Source organism: Pinus tabuliformis, chromosome J, assembly GCF_031772625.1.
Source record: "Pinus tabuliformis cultivar Carrire ecotype Pingquan chromosome J, CPIR1, whole genome shotgun sequence".
Lineage (NCBI taxonomy): Eukaryota > Viridiplantae > Streptophyta > Pinopsida > Pinales > Pinaceae > Pinus > Pinus tabuliformis.
This window is the reverse complement of record NC_142295.1, coordinates 1450314225-1450326380: the sequence shown is the minus strand read 5'-3', so window position 1 is coordinate 1450326380 and position 12156 is coordinate 1450314225. Positions and strand designations below refer to the sequence as shown.

At 35.7% G+C, this 12156-nt stretch overlaps 1 protein-coding gene across 1 annotated transcript in view; it reads left to right on the top strand.

The window, feature by feature from the left end:
• The window catches only part of LOC149232833 (mitochondrial adenine nucleotide transporter ADNT1-like), a 224856-nt gene that overhangs the window by 84365 nt on the left and 128335 nt on the right, over nt 1–12156 (top strand). Inside the window, exon 4 of the mRNA XM_089379527.1 lies at nt 5926–5963. Within this exon, the coding sequence (XP_089235653.1) occupies nt 5926–5963 (38 nt within the window). The remainder of the gene's footprint in view (nt 1–5925; nt 5964–12156) is intronic.

The window sequence follows — 12156 nt, the reverse complement described above, 5'->3', positions numbered from 1 at the left end:
AAACTAAAAGAATTACAAATCTATGCACAAAAATGGTAGATCTATCAGATCTAAGGAGTATGAGTTCAACTCCGCTCCCAGATATGATAATCTAAGGCTTTCAATAGTTAGATCTATCCATTTTCCACACAAAAATTAAATTTTTAAATTTTGAAAGGAGGTGCTAACTGAAAACCCTTTGTGAAAATTTCCTTATCCAAGAATTTTTAAACCCTTGGACTGCAAAAATTTGAATAATATCATTGGAAAATTATGTTGAGAAACCCCAGAGATCTAGATCTTACCCTCCAGGGCCTAGATCTGGACTCTATACAAATTTCTTCTCTAGATCTGTAGCTGCATGACAACAAGAAAACACCCAAACGATATATACAATGATAAAAACTAAAACCCAGAAAAACCCATGTTAGAAAAATAATTACAAAATTTACAAACTGCAGGCTCTAATAAGCCAGATCTATCATTATGTTGCACATAAATTAAAAGATTTTTAAATTTTAAAGGTGCTAACTCGAAACCCTCTTGCATCAATAAAGCAAAAAATCTTATGATAAGCCCAGGATTAATTTCGCTTGGCTCTTCCGAAAACACGCATCGGGAGTTGGCAAGTCCAACTGAAAACTTCTCCTAATGCCCAAGGATCTAAAATCAAGATTTCCATGCAAATTTCGATCCAACCATTAAAAATAGAGCGATAAAATAATAATAAAACTCAGACAAATAGAGATACCTGCTATTACGTTTAAAATTTAGATTATTACTCAAACCCCAACAACTGAGCAAGATACCTGTACTCAAATCACTCTTTAGAAGCTATCATCAATGGCTTTAGAAAAAATTATGCATGAAAATAACACATCTTACAGTATTTTCATGAAGAGTAACACCAGCAAAACTTAACCCCAAAGTCTTTCTTTAGTATCCAGAAAAAGATTAAACAAGAGCTTCTTGCTAAGCACAACTCAAAGGTCAGATAGATTGAATGACAAATGACCTCCTAGTTAAAGATAAATCCTCCACGGTTAATTCTAGTGATCCTCGTCAAAGTAATCTCAATAGTTGATGAAGATTAAAATCTCTTTTAATCTCATCCATCGAAATATTTAATTATTTAGGAAATTTGAATTTTTTAATTAAATGTATTTTAATTAACTCAAAAATTAAATTTTGGAGTTAATTTCCCAAAAAAATTGACTTTGACTTAACCCCCAGGGATCAAAGGTTTAAAATATAGCAAAATAATTAATTTACCTTAGTTCCGGGACCTTTTAATATTTATTTTTAAGGACCGACGAATTTTTCCTTTGGAGAATTTAAATTTTCCTAGGACTTAGAATTAATTAAATTTTTGGCTTAGGATTTTAATTAATTTTTGGCTAGAAAATTTAATTAATTAAACTATGGGGGGGGGTAAGTTATTTTTCCAACCCTCAAGACACTTTACATTATGATTTTCATATTTTTTACTTCATAAGGGGGAAAACCCTTTTGTAATAGACCCTCGCAGACTACCCATTTCTGCGACACAAATATAATCTAGCAGATCAAGAAATTTGTAATAAAATAACCTAACCAAATAGTTAGGATTATTCCCAAATCACTTTTACATAGACTCGATCTAAAATACTAGGACTCGCCTAAGATCCTAGCGACAAAATCTATTCCAGCTTTGGGGTAAGACTGGAGGAAAACTCTGCCGACCATCCGAGAATGGATCGGTGAGACAAAAACCCTCCCAGAATGGAGATCGTCATTAGAAAGGTAGATTTACCTAAGTTGTTACATACATGACATGGTTTTGCTGAGATTATTTACATCATATACATGCAGAATGGGTTTACATTATAACATGATGATCAGGTTGATGATGATAGCAGGATGACACAAACACATCGATAAGGTGCTATCCCTTTTGTGAAAAAAGAGGGTGTACTGCTATGTGTCGTTCACATGTACTGGTCAACAAGGTGTTTTACCTTTTCAGTCATTTCTTTCCTACTCAATTATGTCCCAAGGCAACTTACATGTGGAAGCATCATGTCCATCTCTATTGCATCGTATGCAATGAAGATCAGACTTTTCTCCTTGGAAATGTCTGCCCCCCCTGCCTCTAAAATTCTTCCTTCCTCCTCCTCTTTGGCCACCTCTTCCTCTAGAAGAATCTTGTGCATGATTCTTCTCTTTTTGTACAAAGCACACAATTTCTTCAAAAGACTACGGAGCTGTCTTCTTTCCAAAATCCTTCTCTCTTTCAACAAACTTCTTCTCAATGTTGCGAACATCAACATCAGGATAAAACTGGCAAGGGTCCAAAAAACCCAAAACTCGTTAAAATTGGGAAAATATCGGTAAAAATCGACAAACATCGGCAAAATCAAGATACCATCAAAATATTGGTAAAAATTGACAAACATCGGCAAAATTAAGATACCATCAAAATATTGGTAAAAATCGACAAACATCTGCAAAATCAAGATACCATCAAAATATTGGTAAAAATCGACAAACATAGGCTAGGCCAAAAAATCATGATTTCAAGATAAAATCGAGATGTTCGCAACACTGCGTCTTCTCAAGAGAGTCAAAGGTAATCTCCTCAAGGTTGCCACTTGCTTGCAAAGACTCAAGATAATGTGAATAGGTGGGATATAGTGCCTTGACATAAGCTGTGAGAGGAATATCTATTTCAACACCAGTGGCTTTTATGTCATGCATAATGGATTATACTTCTGATGCTAAGGCAAGAGGGTCATCATTTTCAACTCAAGATTGAACAACTTGATCATCAATTGAACAACTTCAAGTTCAGAGTGTGATTCATACAATTCCTTCAACTTTATTAAGGCTTCAAATGCATTTGAAAATGGAGAAATATGACGACTCACCTCTTCATTTATTGATGGTGCAATCAAGGCATAGGCCTTGCTGTTCTTATTTTCCCAGATGGCAAGTTTCTTGTCTGAAGTGGGTTTTTCAAGTGCATTGTCTCCTTCTCCTTCACAAATTCCTTTCTAAAGCTCATTGAAAATCAAGGTATGTTTTATCTTTCGGGACCACTCATGATAGTTCTCTTTGCCAGAGAGAACTACTCCCACAATGGAGATGAGTGAATGCATTATAAAATTTGAATTGGACCCAAAATACTTGCAATAAAAAAATTGATGTGTCTTTGCGACTACTTAATTGGCATATAATTATGTCTTCATATAAGAATGCAAGCTCTAAATATTCAAATCATATGGCATACATCACATACCACTTACACCTGCTTCAAAAATAAGCTTGAATATATTCTCACTTCATACACACCTTTAAAAATACTCCATACACTTTACTCTATAAGCTTTATGATTTTTTTTTTTTAATTTAAAAAAGTGTCCCAAGACATATATACACCAAGGCTCCTTTATAACGACCTTTTTTTAATGCAACGTGCAACTCTAATCCCAATAAAACATTTTAACACCAGCACACAGAACTTAATGTAGCAGTTAGGTCAAACAACGACCAACATACATACCATAATCAACGCATAGTTTGAAGAGGGTCCAACGCATTTTTTAAATTTTTTTATGAAGAACTTTAACGCACTCCAAACCTTTACTCTCATCACTGTGATGAAAGAACAACTTAGGCAGCTCTCCGCGCTCGAATCCCAGCATACATGCAGTGATGAACAATAGTCGGACGAGCGGTACTTGCTTTCACTGGTACCTTGAATATTTTCTGTGTGGCCAACTGCACTAGTCCAACTCCCAAAGTACCGGAACTTCAGTCGTCCTCCATGCCCTGACTTGTTCTTTAGAGCTCCATTTTTTTTTGTGCGTGACAGCAGAGGTTACAACTTCGATTCTCGTGGGTGTGAAAGAATAGCTAGTTCAACTCTCGACTCAGGGACCTATGCTTAGAGCAGCGTACACACCAAATGGACAAGGAGATTAATTCAAGGAAAGGACATAGCATTCAGTATTAAGTGGGAAAAGCATTTAACGGCCAAAGAATATGGCAGGGAATTTGACAGTGAATAGGAGTTACAGGGGTAGAGGGAAACTAAAAAAGGGGCTGGCTTTGATACCATGTCAGGCGAGGAGTAACTCCACGAATGTATTGATGCTTTTCATTAAGATAGAACATGAATATATAGATGGAGAGGGAGATTATTGGGTTTCATCTCCCAATGTCTCTTCGTCTTCCAATTCCCTTTATTTTTCTATTTACAATATTTACATGGATTTACCTATTCCCAAAAATTATGTGTTAGCAACATCAATGGAAACAATCAACCCATTTTCTCTCATGCCAAATGTAAATGTCATGCTATATCTGAAGAACTTTTCCTAGGATAATGGGCTTAATGGAAAGGCTCAAAGATTTTGGTGTTGAGTGTGGTGATCTTAGCTCTGGCATTGAATATTCCCTTTCTTTGATCAGCATTTTCTGACATGTATGTGAAAGTATAGGTCAAGGGATGAATCTGCATGGTTTACGTCATCTACTGTAAAGCGCATAACAGTTGGTTTAGGGGTCATCTAGTCTAGAACTCCTGGTTTAGGATCGTCTAGGGTAGAAACTGTATTTGTTGGTTTTAGGTAATCCATGTCAAAATATCAAAAACCATATGCAGATTCAAGGTGATCAATGGTGAGCTTTATTGGGGCTCTTGTTAGAAGCAAGGTGTCGGAGAAGCAAAAACGAGCTGTAATGTTAATACTTTATGTATTAGAGTGATCATGAACATGTTAGTAATATTACATGATACTAAACTGTATAATATTAATTAACAATAATGTTGTTAAATGGTTAGATGACCTAACTGCCTTAGGCTCCTATATATGAGGCAATGTATGTAGAGATACATAAAAGAGTGGTAATTGTAAAAATGTGTGTAGCCCTCCTCATGCTCCCATGATCTACCTGTTACAGCATATTGTTAATGAGTAACATTTATTATTCTCTTTATCATAGTTTGTGCTGATTTTCATGTTCCTATATGATTGTAAAATTTTACATTTTTTATGCCATAAAATCTGGATATTGTACATTTTTAATAGATCTTTGATGTTACATTGTTCACTACTATTGTTCAGATGACTATACACGCTTTCTCTTGTTTGTTTTAGTATCTGGCAAGGTTCTAACTTGAAACAAATGTAACTTGGATGAGTTCAGTTTGGTTGTATTTTCGTGGCTTCTACTCATGTAATATGATTTATTCATTGAGACGAAGATTGAAATGAAAACTTCCACTGCTTAGTATTTTCCCAACTAGGTTTTGTCTTGTCCTTCTGAATGCTTCAAAGGCAGTTCTTCCAGTCATTCTTGATATATATGTCATAACAGCGGATTTGGTTGGGCTGAAAAATGTGGGAATTGCAATTATGCTATTATATCATCTTATTCGCTGTCCAGCTGCAAGGTAGATCTTTTCTTGATATAGCCATTTCAAGTGTTTTATCTAAAACATTTTCAAATTTTGTGAATAATTTTTTTGCACAAATTTTATTTCTAATTCAGTGACCATATTGGTTCCCTGATGTGCTTTTTTGCTTTGAGTAGTTAATCTGAATCCTTTGGTATCTGTTAAGTTGCGACTTATCCCATTGTTTGTTTTTTGTCATCTGTAGATATTACTATGGTTCTGTTTCTTAGATTGGATGAATGTAACAGAAATTGTATATTTGTCATGTCTGTGTATATACTCTTTCATGCAGTCACATCTAGATGTCTGCTAAAGCATGAGTCCAATTGCGCAAAAAGTGAAGTCTAATACCATATCTTTATGCTGTGATCTATGGTATTTTGCCCCTTGTGCCAATGATATTACAAAATGAATGCCATACCCACTGAGAATTTTATGTATTGTTTACTTCTGATTACAACAAATCTTTAGTATTATTAATTCATAAATGCTCTTCTGGTGTGCAGTGCAATCCTTTGGCTTTATAGAAGACAGACGGGAAATGGTGAGATATTAAGATACTTTGTGAGCAGTGATTAACTATTGGATGTAGAATTTGAACTTAGATATTCTGCTGGGAAAGTCATGAGTGCTTTAGTATTCATGGTATGGATTCCTGTTTTGCTGGTAATGTTCTGCACTTACAGATTGGTTTTGTTTTAGTCTATATTATTCAGAGTTACGGCTTTGAAAGTTAATGGGTCTTCTAATATTTCAAGTTCATTGACTTTCGAAGGCATTTCAGGATTGTTGTGTGCTTTTTATGTTAAACAACATTTTTGTTTCATACCATGTAGATAGATTGGGGCACTGGCTACTGCAGGCATGTGTCGGGCATGTTTCATTTGATGTCCTGTTGTAAATAAATTGGTTTTTGTGACTGCTTATGTTGAGGTTACAGTTTTGTAGAGGTTGATACCTTCTTTTCCAGCCATCATTTTTCAGTTGTGGTTTAAACACCAGCTAAACTTGTATGTTCATACAAATAAAGGACATGTTCATTCTTGTAAAAAAATGGACACTTCTTAAGCATTGAAGATTAATGTCACTTGTGGATCCTAGTTTTAAATACCGGAATTGGGTTTTGAACCAGTCCACGTATCAAACTGGGTTTTGAACTGGAACCAGATCTAACTGGACTGCAAAAGATTCAATGAACCACTCTTAAAGATATACATAAAATATTAATTTCTAATGAAAAAATTATTTTTAAGATTTCAAACCATTAGAGACAATATATGCAATGTATGCTCATCTATATACCATGTAAAGGTGCATATATGAAAATGGCCCTGAGTGCAATACATATCATCAACAAAATACATAATCAATGAGGCTCTAAAAGGCCTCTACAGTCCAAAAACAATGCTACAAGCTACTGGGCCACTAACCTACTAAAAAAAATGAATCAACATTATCACTCATCAAACTCATGGGATCATCAACAATTACATAAACATCATCTGGCTCAAAATCTTCAGACTCGGATTCCTCAACCTTATAATATGGTAGAAAACTAGAAATCGAAAAAGCTTAACATTTCTAACCAATGATTCTGATTTGAGTGAAGGGTTCATCTCCTCAACCTTATAATGTAGTAAATAAAGCTTAACATGCCTAACCAGTTATTTTGGTTTTGAATGAAGGTACATTTTTGTTAAGGCCATGGCAGAGGAGTTCAATAATCAATACCACTAACATCAAGGTACATAAAGGGCTTCATGCTCTTGATTAAATACCAATCCCATACCCGCATACATTATAGAGTTTATAGAAAATGTTGTAATCCTACCAATCCTAAAATCCTGAAAACTGTTAATTTTACCAAATTTTTAGTGGGATATGAAATTTAACTTTCTAAATATGAAGTCCGATAAGGTTGGAATTACTTCAAACATCCTGAAACAATTAATGACAACATTAAAAATTGAAGTAAAAGTTGACATTTCCTTTTTTTGGAAATGCCAACTTTTACTTCAAGAATTATAACGTTACCATTGATTTCTAGCATTGCTAGGGTTGAGTTAGGTTTTTTGTTTAGGTTTAGAGTTTAGGAGGGGGAGGGTTGGTTGTATAGCCAAGGGGGGTTGTTGTGAGAGGGAAACAAACTATAGTTTTATCCAAAACTACATAAATAACTGACTTTGTGGGTGTCCTAGACTCCACCCACACATGTGAGATTTGACCACCTCGGTTTGGAGTCTACCAACTTTTGAGTGGGATATGAAATTTAAATTTCTACATATGAAGTCCAATAAGATTGGAACTACTTCAAACATCCTGAAACAATTAATGGCAACATTAAAAATTTAAGTAAAAGTTGACATTTCCCTTTTTTGGAAATGCCAACTTTTACTTTAAGAATTATAACATTACCATTGATTTCTAGCATTTCTAGGGTTGAGTTAGGTTTTTTGTTTAGGAGGGGAAGGGTTGGTTGTATAGCCAAGGGGGGTTGTTGTGGGAGGGAAACAAACCATAGTTTTCTCCAAAACTACATAAATAACTAATTTTGTGGGTGTTCGAGACTCCGCCCACACATGTGAGATTTGACCACCTCGGTTTGGAGTGGAATCTACCAGTTCGAGCTTGTTGGTAGTGGTACTAATTGGTTCCCAAACCAGGATTTTCTATCAGGTCATTGGCTGAAGGTTGTTGATCGATTGATTTGACTGGTTATTGATTCAACCTGGCCACTTTTTAAAATTATGTTGTGGATAGCTAAGCATCTTATATAAGTTCACTAACTTGTTACTTGTTACCTACCAAACCTGCACTTCAAATGTTACAAAGTCCTTTGACAAAGTGCAATCTTAGGGGCACCTAGGAAGATTACCCAATATTACAACTATAATTCCTCTCACTTTAGGCTGGTTCTTTTTCTGGACAAGGAGGAGAACCCCAATCTTCCACCAAGTTTCTAGGACAGGGGAGTGCGTGTTGATGTTCATTGCTTGGGTAGGTACTTCTGCATAGGCCTAAGTGTGTAGGTGTGTGGAAGTCGCCTAATATAGCCTTAAACTTAATAATTACTTTAGTAATTAAATAATTTATTTTAGAAGATAAAGTAAGTTAATTGGAGTGCATGCTGATGTTTGTTGCTCGCGCAGGTCCTTCTGCATAGGCCTAAATGTCTAGGGGTGCAAGTGTCATCTAATACACACTTAACCTTAGCAATTACTTTAGTGATTAAATAATTTCTTTTATACAATAAAGTTAATCTAATGAAATGCAGATGATTTTGCATTAGTGTATTAGATGAATCTCAGACGTTGATCTCAAGTGAGGTGAGATCTAATCTCAATCGTCAATCACTTTGGAGATTAGGGTTGTGGATTAGGTCAACAACTCAAGCCTATAAAATAAAAGCTAGTTTAAGGGACAAGATATTGAGTGAACACAAGACATTAAGAGAAGGACATCTTAGTGATTAGGTGGAAAAAGACTTCCGTTCAAGTGTATCAGGTTTAAGGAAGGTGCAAGGAACAACAAGGGAGATCTAGATCACAGCTAGGAGATAGATCGAAGGACAAATCTAGGTTTTCATTAGCTAGATCAGATCTAGGGTATTCTTGTATATGTAATTTCTTGAGAGAGCTATTTTCCTAGTAAGGAAGCCCAAGATGGTTTTGAATATAATACATGAAAAACTGTTTGATTGGGAAAACAACATGTGTGTGCCTATGTGTTTGAGATTGGTTGTTTATTTTGCTTACACTATTTAAGTTTTGTTAATATCTCAATTGTGCTTTTATTCAATAGATTTGTAATTTGCTAGGTTGAATTGAGGCTTCTGTGATCCATATCTAACCGTTTCCCTGTCATATTTAGCCGTTAGACAATATGCCGTTACCTGGTCAGGAAATATCGCTGTTGGATGCTCTGCTCTAACTATTTAATATGCTAATCTAGATCTGTTTCTTCAACTTGTCCGTACGATGAACCACACTGGTTGGTTCGAAACGTGTCGACAAATGAAATATCATGTGATTTACGCCAAAAAATTTCTCATAAATCTGCTAGGTTGTTGGGTTCAAGGAAATTTAACATGGTATCAAAGCATCAATTATGAAGGAAACTGATCTCAGAATCATTGGGTGCCAGGTTTGTATAAGCGTTGAGCGGTCAGGTTGGACCAATGAATGTATAAGGTCACAAGTTATTAAAAAAAATAGACTGTATAGATCAGGGTGTATGTTGTGTGTGTTAGAAAATTAGAAAGGCATAATTTTTTTTCTTATACTTGATAATTACTTGTGATGTTCTTGACTTCTTATTAGATTTCTTTATATCTTCTTTCTTTTAGTTCATCAAGCAATTACCAAAGCAAAAACATATAAAACAATGGACACTAGATATAGGCACTATGCCCAGGGCAAAACCCCTCTCGAGGGGAAAACCCAGTGAAAATTCTCTTCCTTTCAATAGTATTCTTTGAGACTCTTCACCCTAGATAAAGACCAAACCTTCCCTCCACACCAAGTCAGCCTCCCAGATCTTCGACCTCTTTTCTAGCAACTTCGACTATGTAGCAGCGTCCGACATCAGACAGCTTCTGGCATCAGCGAAACTTGGAAGACTTTGATCTCCCAAACTAGGGCACGAAACAAAGAGAGAGAGGCACCAAAATTTTGTTTTTTTCTTCTCCTTAGACTCCACCCAACTCGCACTTCCTTTGGCTTCCTTAGACCCACTTCGCACTTCTCCGACTTCCTTAGAGATATCGAACTTGCTTGAGATGAGATGCTCCAAATGAATTCGACTTGCTTCTATTTATAGGCTTCAAGGGAGGTCAAATTGATGTCCTTAGGCCGACTTGGTGTGGAGGATACATAAATTATATTTGACTCAATACTAAACCTTTTTACATGATTCAAAAGCCCAAGAAGGGTCTCTTTAAAAGTACAATGACTCTATTGACTCAGAATAAATCCTAGAAGTCCTTAATGGGGACTTTGATCTAAAACATGATGACCCACACATGAAACCCATGCTTTAATAAGTCACAATAATAATAATAAAAATTCTTTTCTTTATTCTTTTGACAAGTAAATTACAAGATGACTCAAATACATTTAAATGAAGATCGAACCTACTTACATTTTCCAACATTCCCTCTTAACTAGGGAGGTACTCATCATATACAAGTTCAAGGAAGATCTCAACTATATGAACCATGAAGAGCTTTAGGCACCGTAATGCCATGGACTAGATTCATGACTAGGGAAATCTATCCATTGGTCTCTCAACAGTTTAGGGACCGGTATTCCATGGGCTAGATTCCTGACTAGGGCAATCTATCCATTGGTTTCTCAATAGTTTAGGCAGCGCAGTGCGACATACTAGATTCTTGACCAGGGCAATCTATCCGGGGGGGACTAAAATGGACTCAAGCTTTCAGCCTCTCTAGGTACCATTAGGCTTACTTGCTAAGCATCAACCCATAAATCTAGGAGCGTGTTAGAGCTCAATGACCAATCCCACCTTTCCAACTTCGGGACCTAGACATCAACAAATGTCCTCCCAGGCAATGCTTCACTCACAAAGCCTCAACACTCCTTGATCCAACAGATCAAGGATAACCAATCTCTCCCAATCAAACTGATTGGTAACCAGCATGCTATCAAAATCCTTCGAGAGATTCACTTGTACAAACATAACCCCAATCAATAATACGCTTTCACAAGTACATAATCAAATACAAACCTTCGGGATTTTTCAGACAACAGATGTTGCTCCTCAGCATAGTAGGACTATTAATCGAATCTTTGACAGAAGATTCCTCAATCATACAGTTTTACTTTCCTACTTCATATACTGCAACATATCTTCAAACATTCTTGAATCAAAACTATTCTATGTCCTTCCTCTCAAGTAAGGAGCTTCCCTTTATCTAGTCTCCCTCTTAATCTAGGGAGATCAACTTCCCTACTTCGACATCGGAGAATATTTTTGTGGCTTCCAACCATTTCATCAGAGTTGTCATCATCCACATCATGCTTATCAACGAACATCTTCACCATATTGAAGATTGTGTACCTGCACAACTTAGATAACAAGTACAACCAAATCTATAGAAGCATGAAGTTAGCCATATTAGAAATACGGAAGCATTTCAGCTTTATATATCAGATACCAAAACAAACAGGAGACACATATTCTTTTAACCTCTTGCTAGGGATTTAGTCATAAACCCAAGACTACTTCATAACAAGTTTCATTACATCTAGGGTTTTAGTGTTTCTTCAAAAGGTATGACATACCCTACTACAACATATAGCAAACCCTAGAAATAATTCAAACAAATATAGATCTACAAAGCATCTAACAAGTTTTCAGAATTCATATGTTAGACTTCCCACTAGGGTTTCACACAAATCCTAGATTTTATACATGAGAGGTAATCAATTAAAGCCATTCACAACTTAGTCATCAACATGACTAGCTTCCACTAGGGTTGGTTGCAAACCCTAGATTTTTCAATCAAACATCAATCACAACTAAAACTCAGATTTCAACAATCCTACACAAATTTCAAATTATCACATTGTCATCATACATCAGAGATTTTCACTTCTACTAAGGTTTAACTCCAAAACCCTAGAATTTCACAAATACCATCATCATAGAGAAACAAAAACTTTGACTAGGGCTTATTTCCAAACCCTAGGATTCATGATCACCGATAGACAAATCAA